Below are 17744 nucleotides of genomic sequence, written 5' to 3' on the forward strand. Positions count from 1 at the left end.
TGGGTTATCAGTTTAATGATGTGTACAACTTTTGACCGAACAAAGTTGTATTTGTAAATATTTACACTTCAAGACTCTTCATTGGTCTTTGCATTCAGGGCACTTCAATGTGCAAACCCCAGGCATTCACTTTTTGTGTGATGACTCTCCATAAAATCTCTTTTTTTTTTTAGGTTGAGTCACAGTAGCACCTGTCCACAATGCTGGGCATCAGGGTTTTTTTTGTAGGGGGGATGGTGGTGGAACTCTGGTTTCCTCAATCCCTTTATCCCCCACTTATAAAATTACACTGCAAAACATTTTAGAGACATTTTGACACATGCAATCATTAACTATTATTTTATATTTGTAACTCTTTTCAGGCAAAAATGATAAGAGAAGTTCACCTTGATTATAGGTCTCTGTAGAAGTGAATGAAGTAAATAAGTACATAATTCCTTAAATGAGATTATTTCTAGCATTCTAAAAAGGAGTGTAAAAATTACATTTCAGACATTGCACGTTATCAAAGCATTGAATGTATTTTAATTCCTTTTTTTACTCTTATTTTCTTACAGTACATTACAATATAGTCACTTAAATACAAGTGAACTATTAACTTATCTATAACATTAACATTCTCCCATTCTCTTACTTTTTGTCTCTCTCCTGCACTCATACATTTTCTTGCATCTCTTCTCGCTCTCCATCACACAGGCATGCAAACAAACCTTCACTTTCACTCCTGCTCCTCATTCATATACTAGCTTGAGAGCAACAGATAAGAAAACAGTCATTGTATTCAACAACACATCAGGTTCATTCTATAGCAATAAGAGATTACAGAAAATACACTACATGCTGGCATTTTCAATAATATAGATTAGAGGTGTGAACTGTATGAGAAGAAAAATGTAGATTTTCTGTTATCAGATTTACTAGGATAGGTTTGTGTTATGAGGTAAAGAAGATGCTCCACAGCCTATAGTCCAGTGTGCAGATTTTAGGCTAGGCTTCTTTCCTGTGCAACTTCCCTCCCTCCTCTTACCCTTTTTTACAATTTCTATTATATAGTTTGTGGTTTTTTTAAATTATTAATGATTTCTGTCATTTTTTGCAAAACATGTACAATACAGGCAATGATACACAATTTATTAAGTCCATAAAAATACTGAAGGCCTTAATGTTGTCCTTAAATGTTCATTATATGAAGAAAGCGCTTTAAAGGAATATATATAAACCCTGCTCAAAACTGCTTTTCTAACATATTACAGACTAACATATAAGACTATACACAGCTAGATTACATGATTTCTCTCGGCAGTCAATAAGTTTTCGCGAAAGGCTTGCCAGAAAATCGATCATACTCAAAAAAAAAACAAAAAAAAAAACAAAAAAAAAAAAACATCCCAAAGCAAAACACCAAAAAGAAAACTAGAAACCGACAACGACAGTCCTGAGTTTTGAACACGTCACATATCAGTCTTAAGTTGTTGTTCGTAACCACTACACTACAGAGGCGTAGCTAATCTAGCCTACTTGTAGTTTAACATTGTCTGTGTTGTGTTGGGCTCTCATTTATTTTACCTTTACCTGTTGTGTGCCTTGAGTTATTTTGCCTGTCGCAATTAACTTTATGCCGCCCTTCATAGTGTTTAAAAGCTGTTGAATTAGCGATGGCATGGCCTGTGCTTACTGGGTGAAGTGCTCTGGCCTCTGTAATAACTTAGATGTGCTGAAAGACCCCCTTAGCTGCTTCTAGGGTAAGGAAGTTGACGCACACTAGCTCCCGAGTCGTAACAACATTCACTAGCGGAGCACGACTGTCAGGTGCGCCTTTCTGTCAATGCACCGCGGACACGTCTTGAGGTAATTGTCCACATCACCGACCCTCCCTCTCCAACAGAACCTGTCTCGCAGTAGGTGCAGCGTTCAATCATGACCGGGGTGGCCCACATCACTGTGCAACATTTTGCAACACTCTGAGCACGTAGCTGGATGGCAGTTCTAGCTGTTTGGGTGGCTGCTCATTGATAACAGATATATAAACCCCATCTATCAGCCTTAGATGGTTACAGTTTTGTTGCAACACACGATGGACGAATCCCGGTGTGCTCATTCGCACAGTGCGTCGGAGTGTGCGTTGCTGTTGCCCGGCCTGTACGTGATGTAAACGTTGTACGTCGCCAGCGCTGCCAGCCACCGGTGTCCGCTGCTCCTAGTGTGGTTGGTGTTAACACGTGCGTTAACGCGTTCTTTTCCGTCTTCACCGGAAACTTATGGCCATAGAGATACTCGTGAACTTTCTGTGCTACTGCCCATTTCAGAGACAAGAACTCCAGCTTGCATGCCGGTTAGTTTTTCTCGGCTTTATTCAGTCCTCTGCTGGCACAGCACAATACTCGCTGCTGTCCTTTCTTGTTCCTGATAGAGGACTGCTCCTAACCCCGACGTGCTAACATCGATATGGAGCTCGAAGGGTAGCTTACAGTCAGGGTACCCCAGAATCGGTGAAGACGTTAAACAGTCCTCTAACGTCTGTAATGCTGCCTCCTCCTCCTTCTCCTCCTGGCACCCCGCCACTTAGCTTGTTGGCTCTTTTCAGATCTTCTCCTGCTGTTTTTTTCTTGTGCGATGCTGGCGTAAGATCGACAAGTGGCTTCGCGATCTTGGAAAAGCCTTTCAAAAATCTTCTGTAGTATCCGACAAAACCTCGAAATCCTCTTACATCCTCTAGGTTTGCAGGTGTCGGCCAGTCACGCACTTTTGCACATTTTTCTGGGTCAGCTTCAATCCTTTGTGAGGAGACAAGATGTCCGACATATTTCACTCTGTCCTGGCAAAATGAACGCTTCTATGGGTTAAGCTTCAATTCATTTTCTTCCAAGTGCTGTAGTACTCGCGCTACCCTCTCCACATGTTCTGCACCCTGAAGGTGTCAGAGAAAACTGTAATGTGATCGAGGAACACATTGTTCTGAACACGTATTCTTTCTTCCTCTTGCTTGATTTTGGTTGGATATCGAATGTATCCGTTTAAAATTTACTGATTTTGTTAACGTCTTTTAGCTCTCTGATATGAAGATTATTGAAAGCATCTACTTACCTTGAAGTCTTTGTAGTTGTCTGTCAAGACGCGTTGTCTCTTAAAGCCATGCATGTTCCGTGAACAGGTTGCCGTCGGGGGTACTGGGGACACAACTGCACTAACGCCTGTGGACAAGGATGTGGAAACACGTGCAACCCCCGCGATGGGAAGTGTGGTTGTCGTCACGGCTGGAAACCTCCAATGTGTGAAGGTAAATATAAATTTATCATCACACGAGAGGAAGAAGCTCATTTATAGTAAGACATTCTCCAGCATCAGCCAGCCTTATAGGCCGGCACCTTCATGAATACACAAACATGCAAGCAAACTATAGCTCTCGAAGTTCTTTGCTAAATCTGATCAAATGTTCATCCATGTTTATCCAGGTCAGAAAAGCCTATCAATTGACAGAAGTTTACAGGCAGGTGCACTGCTTGCACAATATCAGCGGCGGTTCTACAAGTAACATTCTCTGGGTCCGATAGTTGAGGAAGGAGGGTATCTTTTGGGGCTGTTGTAGTCTCAAGAACAAAAGAGTGCTTTCGTTGCCATAGTCATAGCCACAGTACAAGGCACCAAGAGTAGTGTATACTGTACCACAAACATAAAACGACGATTTCCCACACCCACTACCGATCTTCACCCTCCCCCCCCCCCACACACAAACACACACACAAACACACATGCATGCACACAAGCACGCCAACCAGCTCTCTTCTGTCTTTACTGACATATTCGACACATCCCTTGAACTCTCTGTCGTCCTTTACTGCATCAGTCGTCCCTGTCCCTAGAAGACCATAGTGACGTCTCTAAACAACTACAGACCGGTGGCCTTGACATGTGTCGTAAGAAAAATTCGGTACAGACTGATTCTCAGACATCTCTTATGTATCACCAGACACAAACTGGACGCTTTCGAGCTTGCCTATCAGCCTAATTAGTCGCTGGACGATGCTGTCTTCTCTAACTCTTCACCTAATCCTCCATCATCTCGAATCCTCTGGTTCCATTGCACCATCCCGCTTTGCAGACCACAGCTCGCTTTTAACTCTGTTATTGTGCAAAACATTTTTGATAAGCTCAGTCTTAGGTCTCTCCCAGTCAGTCTGCTTCTTGATCCTTGGCTTCGTCTTGCATCTACCCAGAGAGTAAGAGTCAATAATCGTCTGTCCAACATCCTGGTACTCCCCACACCTTCCCCTCTCTCTTTCTCTTTTCTCGTACTGTCTTTTCACCAACGACTGTGTCTCATCTCACTTAGCCAATCAGATGGGGGTGTTTGCCGATGACGCCATTATGGAAGGTCTCATCACCAAAAACAAACAAACAAAAAAAAAACGATGTACTGCTAGGAGATGGATCACCTGGTGGCGTGGTGCAGTAAAAGTGCTCTAGTACTCACTGCTTTGAAGACAAAATAGACACTTTCGCAGGAAAAGAGTTCCTGTTTGACCTCTCAGTATCAGCAATTAAAACACTGAGCAGATTGACCAGCTCTCACTAGAGCAACACACACACGACATCCATACGAGTTCTTTCAACACACACACACAAAAACGATTGCCCGAGGCTGTCCATATCATGTTATTTTCGTTATCAAGCTGCCCATGACTTTACGAAGTAGAATACATGTATATAAATATTTTTTTGAAAATGTCTCAACACACAGTTCTTTTTAGAAGATGGTCAAAACCATCTGTGATAAGGAAACATCTGGTAGTGCAGCCTCTACTCTTAATTATCTACGAGTCTCTCAGTTTGTAACTTAGTTTCCAATGTTCTAGTCCTCGATGTATCAGTTCCTAACCATGTATACTGACTCACCAACACACCTTCTCTAAGCTTAGTCTCAATACCAGATCGTCACAATATCAGTTGCCTGTAACCATGCTCACAGTTCGGCGCCCGACTAGCGTAGTGTTGTCGCCCTTCCCATCTCCAGTCTGAATACGAATAACACACTTGTGATCCACTAGGAGCGGGTTTTCCTTCCCCGAGGAGGTAGGAAACTCTTTGGTCACTCCGTGTAGCTCAGCGACGTATGACAGTCCCAGGCCGTACACACCGGCCGTGTGGTGGGGGTCCCAGGGTCACAGCAGCCGTGCTCCACGGTGACGTCATGACGGGGTTCCGGGGTCACAGCAGCCGTACTCCACGGTGACGTCATGAGGGGGTTCCGGGGGTCACAGCAGCCGTACTCCACGGTGACGTCACGAAGGGGTTCCCGGGGTCACAGCAGCCACACTCCGCGGTGACGTCACGAGGCCGACGATGCACTGACCCCACGTGTTGCAGGGTGTTGGACCGAAGGCAATCGAGGAATGGTCTGGGGAGGTGATTCTTCCTCCTTCAAAAGGTCTGCAACTCAAGTAGCCCACACCGGAAAAACGCCGGTAACTCGAATTTCCCCTATAGAGTCAAATCTGGGATGCAAACGTGCAATCGACTAGATAACGAGATGTACGAGATCCGCCGAAAGAACATGCGCCAGCCGACGATTCTTGAGAGCTTTGGACTGACGGGTAACTTGAGCAAATAAAACTGTTCTTTTTTTTTTTTACAAACCCTCGTTATTATGCCACTCTCGCTACTATGCCACTTTTGCTTGGTCCCGGTAGGTGGCATAGGAGCGAGATTTGACTGTAATACTATTCTAAACCATATTCTCAAATCCACACCCGCTGACATTCTCCTTCATTCTCCCATACATGCTTTCTACATTGCAGTCCATAAGTAGAGAAGAGGTTAAAATAACCTAAAAACACGGAGGCACGGACTGGTCCAGGACAAATAGTTTGTGTGCACATCTTCCCCATCCCTTACACATGCATACTCCTTCTAAAATCCCTTAACCATCATGGTGAGCAATCACCCTAATCAGCTCCAACCTCCTTTTTTCGGGATCAAAAATATGAAAGACCACATTGCATAATTTTCTTTTCATTTGTACTATAAAACAATATTTTCAAGTCTTGTTGACCATCATCGAGACTTTTACTACATGTGACCCTCCACGACGAAATGAGTCTTGAGTCGGAAATTTGAGATTTGACAAATTGCATTTTTTAAAAAAGTACAGGATCTGAACTTTCTTTTGATACAAAAGTTGTTGTTCTAGTCCTAACATTGAGTGAGTTATCAACGTTTGAAGTGTGACAGTACGGTGGCGGCCATTTTGAGAGATGAGGGTTCAAAGGTTAGCGTCGAGATGGCCGACCGGGTCTGTTTACTCCTAAACTTTTGCAGACAAATCTTTTGATCTGTTAATATTTGAATCGCTCTTTGAAGAAGATGAACATAAAGATTCCGGGCTTTCTGGCAAGGTATAACACGATGAGTTATAACTGGGAAACAGTAGAGAAACAGAGTTTAACAATAACAACAATAACAACCAACTTTATTAGTCCCAATGGGCAATTCAAATGGGAGGTGTGCTCTGTTTCCAATATATATTACATATTAAAAAAATCATTCCCATGCCCACCTACACATCACACACACACACCGCTGACAGTTCATCTGTCATTGAGTAGCTGAACTGCGGATGGAACAAAAGATTTCAGATGCCGATTGCTTTTGCATACTTGCATGGCATAGTGTGTACCTGAACTTAAAACAAATTCCCCCGCTAGCACATGTTCAGGTATTGATAGAATGCGGTTTGAAATTGAGTTTGAATTTCGTCTGAAATCGGTATGGATCGCAGTAGGGTACCTCGATTAAAATGTATTAAACTTCAATTTCTAACTTTTTTTTAATTTTTTTTCTCAAACTTAGCAGTGTATTTTCCTGATAGTTTAATAACCAAGGAATCAATTTTTGAAGAAAAGTCAAACTGCACAAAATTGACTCCTATCACCTATCGTGGCCTGTTTCACAAAACTGTTCCGAGCGACTTCAGACTCATTTTGTCGAGGAGGATCACATATTTATCTCTTGTCATCATGCAGGAGGCCAACAAATAAGACATTTAATTAGTGCACTTGTAACTCGCTGCATCACGACCGAGTTAGGTCGCTCTCTGCGCTGACCAGCGATGATAAAAGGAAGACAAAGGAAGGTTAGGCACACTGAACAGATGCGGTGAATGCAGCCTTGCCATCACACGGAATCTTTGACAAGTCAGTAAAGTTCTGCAGTCAAAAATATCTGAAAGTTATCGACACTTGTACGGAATCTCATCTCGCAATCTTCGGTGCATTGACCCAACTTTCGTACATCGTATATCGTTCCATCAACACAAATCTTGTGAGAGCAACAGGCTAAAGGTCATTAAGTTCTCTGATGACACTGCATTGTTGACTCTTTTTCAGGAACGTAAGAGAGGCCATGGTAATGCCTTCACAAATTGTGTACAGTGGTGCGACGAGAACTTACTGGAGCTAAATGTAGACAAAACAAAAGAAGTAAATATAGACTTTAGGAGAATCTAAGAAGATTTTGCCAGCTCAAACGGAATTTAAACACCGAACACATTGTTAAAGGTGACAAAAAAGAGAATTTAATGTACCTTCTTCGTAAGCTCAATAGGTTTTCAGTTAGTCAAGCAATCATAGGCCGTTTCTAACAGTCGTTTATTGAGAGTCTTTTATCTTTTTCATTTGTATGCTGGTTTCGCAATCTCTCTGTCCATGATAGGAACACTGAACAATATTGTCTACATCTGTTCTAAGATAATTGGTGTCAGAGGTATTTAGTTTCTTTTTGTGATCAACAAACAGGAAAGCTTCGCGCATTTTGTCTATACCTGAACATGTACTAACGAGAAAATTTGTATTACTAAGCTCAGGTAAACCAGGTAAACTCAGGTAAACTCAGGTATGCCAATATGTAAAAGTAATAGACACCTGAAATTGGTTGTGCCATCTGCGGTCCAGCTGCTCAATCTCAGATGAAGTGTCAGTGGTGTGTGTGTGGTGCGCACATGCTTATTCTTGATGGAAGCTTGTTTGTTTTATATATATAAAATTGTCACGCCATCTTTTTTCAATGTTAATATTTTTCATGTCGACATCTTTTAACGCTGCACCTTGCAACGAACTTTATTTTTACTTTTATTTCTAACTTTTACTTTGTAAGTAGAGCACCTTCACATGTTCAAATTGCCCGCTGGGACACATACATTTGATCATTGTCATCCTCATCCCTCTGCTCCGCAGCCGCGTGCAGTACCCATCCAAATACAAACAATGGCCTACAACACTTATTATTATTAAAATAATATTAATAAATTTAGTAATAATCGCTTGTAATTTTCATCTTTCTGTTTTGGCCCTTAACATTTACAAATACAAAACAAAGTCTTCTGGTTTTGTCGGTTTCAGTGCCATTATGCACTTGTGGAGGAGCAGAATGTGCCGCAGACAACAAATACGTGTTCTCCGAGATTCCCCGTAAAAGTAAATACGAGTCGTAAAAAGCTTGATTCGGGTATTTTTCAAGTGAGATTCGGGAAAATTATCGTATTTCTCACATAATCTTTATTGTTTAATATATATTTTATGAGCTGTAAACAACGAAGATCGCATACATGTACTTATAAACAAGCGTGTGTTGTGCTAATAGTGCTCTCCTTGCATTCTGACTCGTTTGTAATTTTTCAACTGTAATATTCATCTATATAGATTTTCCAGTTATGTAAACATCTGAGTTTTTCCTTGTTGCAGTAAACGTCGCAGTTGGTAAAAACTCTACTGCAAGTACAACTCTAGATGATCCTAAACCTGTTTCTGGTCCGGCTTGTCTTGCTAATAATGGCAAGACACAGTCAACCATGTTACCCATATCTGCAAGTGCTCCCGAATGCATGTCCACTGCTGAAGGTGATCTTAAACCTTTCTGGGAAGTCGACCTGGGGGAGAAGTATGTAGTTGCTGGAATCCTAATTGATTGGGACAATCAGAGTAAGTAGAGCCGCTATCGGCGTTGCAACACACGTATCTATCTCGAGTTTACACCCTGCACTCATGCACTCAATAGTAAAGAAAAGTACATCTGTCATGGAGATACCTGGTCAATGTGCTCGACTCCAGAGTAATTCGCGGGCTGTAAGTCTCCCCTCATAGGTGATAATAGTCTTCCCCTACAGGCGATGACAGCCTTCAACTACAACGTTGGTAGGATTCCCCTAAAGGCGATGAAAAGCTTCCTTGCAGGGATGTCTGCCTGCTGTAACAAAGAATGGCAAGAAAGAAAGTTTGGCGAACTTTCCACATGCGGAGAGCGATTTTCATTTGGCTGCCCCTAAGAGTATTAGCCTCTCTTGTGTCTCTGATATATTATACCTACCTCATGGTCATTGCACGTGCAAACAAAATGAGATGAAAATATCCCTCGATGATACTTTATTCGGTTGACTGCTTTATCTAACAGGAAAGAACTTTACCGTAGTTGTAGATGTCCTATGATTTTACAACTTTATTACTGGTCATTTCGTTTGCGAGAAACACAAGCAGTCGTTAATGCAAGTTATTTAGCCAAGCAGTGGTACTTACTTTAAAAATGCAAAAATAACGTACACAATGGATACTTTTGCTCTTTGTAACAAAGTCCTACATCAAGCTGTTTATTTGTTTACTTTTCATTCACTTCATCCAATGAGATTTAAGTGCGTATTTTATAAAACATGATGGTAGTGATACTAATAAATGTACATTTGTAGAGCACTTTATCACAAAATTAAGGTCGTGCTCTCAGCGCTCATCCATTTGCATGACAAACAGCATGATCAGTGGAAGTTGCACAACAAATGCAAAAGTGACAATTGTAAAGGATATATAACAATAAGTTAAAACTCTCGAATAGATGTTATTTTAAGAAATGTGCCTTCAAGGCAGATTTAAGAGGATCTGATGTCTGCAGGTAAAATGAGGGGCAAACATGCGTTCATTAAAAGATATTTCTACTAAAGGAAAGGAGATTTTTGTAGAACTAAAATGATCCTTTTATTGTACTATTTTAGTTAAAGTAAAGAACAAAAGGTGTTGCCATTTTAGGAGAAATATTTTGAGTTTACGAAAGGAAGAATCAGTGACATAACTTTACAAGAAAGAATGTGTAGAATAATAAACAATTTTATGACCAAGGACACTTTTTGATTGGCATCATAGACTTCCCTTTGGAATCCACTACAACCTACTACAACTGTCAAAGTAATGAAGTAAACTTAAATTGTAACATTCAACAATACAAAAAGAAATGAGAAGTCAAATTACACTATTATTATCATCATTATCATTATAAATCGTATAGCGCTTAATTACGTGTAAGGGAAGAGCAGTTCAGGGAATTATTCAGGGCAGGAGCCAGCAAGCACGGACAGTTTGTACTGGATGCCACAATGGATGGGAAGTCAGTTCAGATAACGAAGGAGAGGAGCAGTGTTATATTTTCCTTGCTCTAAGTACCAGCAGAGTTTTGTACTTTCTGAAATTTATGAAAAAGGTATGCAGAGCAGCGTGAAAAAAAATGCTGTAGTCAAAAACTAGAAAAAACAAACACACAGACAAGTGTTTGTAGCGCGCTTAGAATGTGACGGATGGCATTGATCATACGGAACTTATAATGGACCAACTGACAGACAGTTGTGATTTGTTTATTACAATAGGCAGACTGACAGGAAGCTGTAAGTTGTCTGACAAACACATGTAACTTATTTATCAAGCCTCATGTTTGCAACGACAGTGAATCTCTGATTCCTAACCGATAATGCAAAGGGGATGTTGGTTTCGCCCACCTTGATGTGATTTTGCTGACAAACAAGCGAAGGGTGATTTCTTCTTTTCGAGCACAGGAGGGCTTCCATTTTTATCATCGTTGAGTTTAAGTTTGTTTGTTTGTTACCATCCAGCCCTGGAGATCGCTGATACACACTTCTACGGCGCCGGTAGTAGAGTGAGATTCAGCCGGTGGAGTGGAGCAGTACAGTTGTGTATCATCAGCATGTGATTGATGACAAACGTTGTGAGAGTGGATGCAGGATGAAATGATTTCGTATACAGAATAAATAGAACTGGGTCGAGTATTGAGCCTTGAGGGACACCATAAGAAAGTGGAGAAGGGCGAGATGTGTGACCATCAACAAACACAGTCTGCGTCCTATCAGTGTGACAAGAATTGAACCCCGCTAGTGCAGGTCCAGAAATCTTCTACAGGGTGTGTAGTCTATGAAGGAGCAGAGAGTGGTCCATAGTGTCAAATGCAGCAGACAGGTCCAATAGAGTTAAGGCAGAAACATCACTATTGTCAAGGGCAGATAACATGTCGGTGTTCACTTTAATTAAAGTAGTTTCAGTTCTGTGAAAAGGTCTACATGCTGACTGAGCATGGGGATGAGCTGGTGCTCCAGTAAGTAGGCCCAGAGTTGTGTCAAAACTACTTTCTCTGTGACCTTTGAGAGAAAAGACAAGTTGGAAACTGAGCGATAATTGTTGAACACATCGACATCCAGCGTGGATTTCTTACGAAGTGGCTTTACCAGGGCATTTCTAAACAAAGGTGGGAAAGCACCTGATGACAAGCTGATATTGACAATGTTTGTGATGGAAGGAAGCAAAATATGTAAACACTGAAGAAGAAGACTTGTGGGTATTGGGTCTAACTGGCAAGTTGATGGTTTGGCTTTCAGAATAATCGCCTTTATATCAGCATCAGGCCCCGTATGCATGTAGACCGGAGAAGGGGTCTAATCGGTACTGGCGCTCATCCGGGTGGATAGAAGCGAAACATTCGAAGCTCTCCGGTCTGGCTTCTCACTGTGTTTCAGTTGCGACAACGCTGATTGTTCAGGCGAAATCGGGTGTTTCATGTCATGGAGCTCAAGACGGATCTGCCAATACCAAGATGCACAGTTGGACTGGAGCATCAGACGTGGAGACACGGCCTCGTCATCAGCAATAACTTTACGCAAAACACATTCAAGCTGCTCAACAGAGCGTGGCTGGAGCCGATGATGAGCATTTGTGATGAGAAACATCAACTGTCTGCCCTAATTAGTCATTAGGACTAACAGTGCAATTAGTGATCTGTTTTGTGAGTGGACTGCAGCACGGACTGGACGAAACGTGTACAACAGTACTGACATTTAGACATCGTCAGGATAAGACTTGTTGTCCAAGTCCACATTAACATCTCAGAGGCGGCTCTAGAATCGTGGCGGCCCTGGGCAGAGAGAGAATCGGTGGCCCCTTCACCCGCCAATGTCACTTTGACTATTGTACTAATACTAATAATTTATTAAAACTGATGAAACATTAACTTGTAGGAGGACTCCTCCACAGGCAGCGGTACGGTGGCGCAACGGCTAGCGCTGTTAGCGCCTGTCACCAATACAGTGAAGATTGGCTGCCCTGAGTTCATTTCTCGTCTCGGGCACGCTGATCTTTCTCTGCATGTGGCATCTGTTTACAGGGCTGGCTGCTTGCCGTAATATAACCTTAGTTGCTGACACGGCGTAAAACACCAATTCCCCCCCCCCCTCCTCCACAGGCACTAGCTTTGTTTCTGTATGGGCGTGTTCGTAACTTTCAAACCAAGTGGCGGCTCATGGTATTCTCATTACGGGAGAAAGTTATAATGCTACATGTAGCTTACTGCTCTGACTCTAGCAACATTAGGAAATATTAACAAGAAACACAATGTTTTTCGGCCACAATGACGTCAGCTGTCGTTATTTTCTCTGTTTTATATTCTATTCAATATATATTGGCTTGCCGCCCCTGGAATTTGGGGGCCCTGTGCAGGTGCATGATACCTGATGCCGCCCCTCATGTTGAATTTGACAAATTTTCTCAGAACGTCTGGTCAGGACTTTTACAAGACCGAGGAGTTCACGCTCCCCGACTCAATCAAAAGACAAACCACCACACGAATCAAAAAAGAAAAAAGACAACAACCGCACAACAAAAGACTTTTCCATTCCCCTTTGTTGACATTTCGACCTTTCAACAACTCTGAATTAAACTCTCGGCCATCTCATGACTCACACTTAGACACACGCGCCGATCGCTTGCCTTTCGCACCTTCCCCTCTCCTCCTTCATTTCCTCTAGGCAAGGGGTGTCAAACTCAACTACCCAGGGGGCCAAATCTCACATCGTACACAAGGTGGCGGGCCGAAGGTTATTATTTAAGTCCGATAACTTTTTATTGAACAGTAGAAAACTAAACTTTTTGTTATTAATTTTGTGTAAACAAAATCATACATTAAAACAAAATTAAAGTAATAACAAACCAAGGCTTAGCAGTTTTTCTTCTTAATTTATTTTGTCAGAAGTGGACGTTTGACATCTTTTCTTGGCAACAAGTTCGTTTATGTTTGGAGTAAGTTTCTGTGTTGTGGAGATTCTCAGGATGGACTGCAAGTGTGCGTCAGTTAGACGACTCCTGTGTGATGTTTTGTTCATCTTCATCACAGACAAAAGTTGCTCACACAGATATGTGCTGCCAAACACGCTCAAGATTCGAGCCGCATGTAGACGAAGCTGGGGCATCGTTTGTGGGAGGGAATGAGTGAACTGTGCAGGCCCCACAGAGTCTTACTTTGCCTTCAGTCACTCATTACACTGCAGTTCTATGAGTTCCATCTGAAATGCACAGGTGCAGTGTCCACGTCGATGGCAAATGGGTTGTGAAATAGTTGGAAATTGTTTTTCTGCACCTCAAAGTTACTGAAACGGCGTTTGAACTCAGCACGAAGTGAGTTCAGCTTGTCAGCAAAATGTGTATTTGGGAACACCTTGGCGTCCATCACTGTTTTGCAGCAAGGATAGTGAAACAAGTTGCATTGGTTCATTTGTGTTTCCCATAAGAACAATTTCACTTGAAATGCCTTCACTGCATCGTGCAGGTTAGTGATCAAGTGGCCCCGTCCCTGGAGCTGCAGGTTGAAGGCGTTGAGATGAGTGGTTATGTCACACAGAAATGCCAACTCCACTTTTCATCCTGCAAGACTGTGGAGTCTTTTCCTCTGCTGTCCATGAACTGACAGATTTCCCCAATCAGCTGAAAAACTCGAGTGAGAACTTTGCCCCGACTTGTCCACCTCACGTCTGTGTGATACGGCCTGTCGCCCCACTGTGAATCTGTTTCCTGCACAAAAGACTGAAACAGGCGGGGATTGAACCCTTTGGCTCTGATGAAGTCGACGGTTTGTGTTACAGTGCTCATTACATGCTCCATGTTGAGGACTTTAGCACACAACGATTCTTGGTGTATTATGCAGTGATATGCTTTCTACTGCCCACTACAATTTTCTTGGACATGTGACCGCATCCTTGCAACTAGTCCACTCTTTGGGCCGCACATCGCCGGCGCTCCATCTGTTGTAAGTGCAACAAGTTTGTCCCAGGGCAGGTTCATGTCAGTGATACTTTGACATACGTTGTCAAAAATGTCCTTTCCTGTCGTTGTCCCATGCATGGACTTTATGTCTAATATTTCTTCTGTGATATTTAAACTGGAGTCGACTCCACGGATGAAGATGGCGAGTTGTGCGGTGTCCGTCGTGTCAGTGCTTTCATCGACTGTAAGAGAGTAAATGTAGGCAACGAAGTCTTTGCTTTTTTCGGTCAGCTGTGTTTTCACATCAGTGGCCATCTCACAAATCCTATTAGCAACCGTGTTTCTGCTGAGGCTTACATTTGCAAATATTTGCTTTTTGTCTGGACACAAGACTTCACACACTTTCATCATGCAACTCTTCACAAACTCTCCCTCACTGAATGGCCGGACTGATATAGCGATCTCTTCTGCCACAATAAAACTTGCTCTCACAGCAGCTTCACTTTGTGATGTTGCTATAGTGAACAATGTCTGCTGTCATCTCAGATTCCTCTTAAGTTCTTCCACTTTCTTTAGCTTCTGTTCTGCATTCAGGCTTTTCAACTTGTCCTGATGTTTAGTCTCGCAGTGCCGTCTCAGATTATATTCTGTGGTCACAGCTATTGTATCTCCACTAAGTAGATACACTGGTTTATCGCTGATATTAGTAAACATGTATTCAGCCTCCCATTGGCTTTGAAAGACTGTTTTCAAAATCAACTTTTCTCTTGACCATTTTAACGGCTAGCTTTAATTTGAAATTTGATTGCTATTGAAATTACAAAAGTCCCTTCACTACACAGTGTAATGTTCTCGATCTTTATTAAGTAAATTAACATTAAGTAAAAGTCTTTAGAAAAGTCACAACACGTGCTTAGCTCTGATCATCTGCCTTTGTTCCCCGACAGATGGCGCACCAATACCTACGACTAGCGTTAAGTTCGCACACTACACACAGCTTTCAATTAATTCTAATTAAACAATCACGTGCTTTGCTCAGTGCTATTTGCTATAACATGTGATGTTATTTAATCAGTATATGTGTGTAAAAGAAGATATAATCAGGCAAAAAAGACACAAATCATCAATACACAAGCAGCAATTATTTCAACACCGTGGCTTGCTGTTTATACTCGGATACTTATCTCTTTGCCGGCAGTCATTCCCTCTTGACGACGCAGGAACTGGACAGTCAGTATTCCACAGTTGGCACTTATCATCCACAGTCCACGTGTATAATTCACAGTTCACACGTATCATGCACAGTTCGCACATATAATTCCAGATGGTAGATATATATAAGTCCTTGGAGAAGCTATACTCCCACCAACTTTATGTACACAAGTTTGCTTCTCACAACTTGACGTCTCATCGAGACGACTTCCGCTCGCCAGCCCGCAGAGTCAGAAAGTGACTAGTTTCTGCCAGTCTGAGGCTGAGCTGCCTCATCATACACGTGGGTTTCCCCTAGTCACCCTTTGATCTCGGACCGATTCAGGGAAGTTAACAGGTACTAAAAATCTTCGACCCGCGGCCCGTGTTCAGGGCAGGGTGTCGTGTGTCACAGGTCATTTGTGGGCCCCGCCTTCACCATCCCTTCTGGTCATTAACAGGAGCGGTGGTAACTTGACTAGTGCGCTGTTGGTGGTCTGTACAAACACTTCACTGAACTCATCTCATCTCTTGCTGTCCTCGACGGGAACTTTTCTGTTGTTTGCCTTTTACTTGTCGCCGGGCCATTGACTTACTGTTACTGTCCGCAGTGTCACTTCAACGAACATAAAAAAGGTTAGACGTATCTCTGCTTCAGGACCGCTCCCACTCAGTCCACGACGAGCGTACAGGTTCACTTACACACTCCCGAAACATACATCAAGATGGCGACGTCTGCAGCTCTCTCAACTCGAATTCGCATTTTTTACATTTTTGATCGTTTTTCGTCTGCCCTTGTGTCGGGTAGTCGTTGAGTGATAGACTTGAGTGTCGAATTGTGTGTAGTGATGATGATCTTACGCTCAGTCTTGTTAGGCATGTGTTTTTTCATTTTGGATGGATGTGACCGTTACCACTAGCCGACAATATTAAGATGGCGGTCAGCTCATTTAATGCTGGTCCCCGGCTTCATTGCTCCCGCGAGCTCTTGCTTCATCTTCGTTCATCTCCCTCTGTTATCCGGAGTTTTAGGGCGCTGCAAGTCGACATTACACGGCTCCCTCCACTTTGCACATCAACAAGGAGAGGACGCAGAGGCGGTGTGAAGCGGAGACTCAAGAAGTTTCGTCTCGACGATCGACGCAGACCTCTTCCTTCTATCCTGTTCTCCAATGTCCAGTCGATTCGTGGCAAGATTGATGAGCTTGAGGCGTGGGTACACAACTTTCGACAGTTCAGCGATACTTGTTTGTTGGCGTTTACAGAAACATGGCTCAACGAAGGTGATGCAGATCTGGACATCTCCGGTTTATCTGTCCCGTTTCGATCAGATACATCTGGTACAATTACTGGCATGAGGAATCTGTTTCTCTGTCAACAGCAGGTACTGTAATACGGTTACTATTCGTGAAAGGATGTGTACTTGCGACCTTGAACTTCTCACGATTTCGCTTCGCCCATTTAACCTCCCGAGAGAATTCCCCCAGCTGTTTTTTCACCCTTGTGTATATTCATCCCAGGGCAAATGTTTCCAATGCGTTACGGTGCATCGCAGATGTGACTCACAATGTCGACTCGATTTGTCCTGATGCTCCTAAGTTTATTTTGGGAGATTTCAACCAATGTGACCTAACATCGATTCTTCAGACCTACTACCAGTATGTGACATGTCCTACTACCCTGCGTCAGACCACACTCGACTTTTTTTTTACGAAACTGTACCACGTGCGTACAGATCTCTACCCTTACCCAGTCTGGGTGCATCCTAGCATCTGAGTGTGCGTCTGGTACCCGTTTATAAACCTGTGTTCAGACGGGTGCGCCGAACAATTCATTCCACTAGATGCTGGACTGCAGACAGTGTTGCAAGCTTGCAAGGTTGTTTTGAATGTACTGACTGGAATGTCTTTTTAGAAGCATGTCCTAATCTGGACGACTTAGTAAACACCATCTCGTCATATATCACCTTTTGTGTAGATTGCACCATCCATCAAAGCAGTTTATGTTTATCCTAATAACAAACCTTGGGTGACCAAGGGCCTGAAAGCAGTGCTTAATAAAAAGAAACGTGTATTCTTCACGGGTTCCTCCCACGACAAAAAATGGTACATATAGAGGTCCGTGATGCTATCCGTTGGGTCAAGGTGAAACACAAGTCCAAAATCGAGTCTTAGTTTGCTACAGGTAACATCCGAGTAGCTTGGC

The 17744-nt window shown here is 42.7% G+C and overlaps 1 protein-coding gene across 3 annotated transcripts in view; it reads left to right on the plus strand.

Moving 5' to 3' along the window:
- LOC112576350 (multiple epidermal growth factor-like domains protein 11) overlaps window positions 1–17744 on the plus strand; it is a 59244-nt gene that overhangs the window by 24069 nt on the left and 17431 nt on the right. For all 3 annotated transcript variants that reach the window (XM_025258720.1, XM_025258721.1, XM_025258722.1), the window contains 3 exons: window positions 3152–3277; window positions 8394–8468; window positions 8736–8972. In XM_025258720.1, coding sequence (XP_025114505.1) covers window positions 3152–3277; window positions 8394–8468; window positions 8736–8972 — 438 coding nt within the window. The remainder of the gene's footprint in view (window positions 1–3151; window positions 3278–8393; window positions 8469–8735; window positions 8973–17744) is intronic.

The sequence above is a fragment of the Pomacea canaliculata genome, linkage group LG11, assembly GCF_003073045.1.
Source record: "Pomacea canaliculata isolate SZHN2017 linkage group LG11, ASM307304v1, whole genome shotgun sequence".
Lineage (NCBI taxonomy): Eukaryota > Metazoa > Mollusca > Gastropoda > Architaenioglossa > Ampullariidae > Pomacea > Pomacea canaliculata.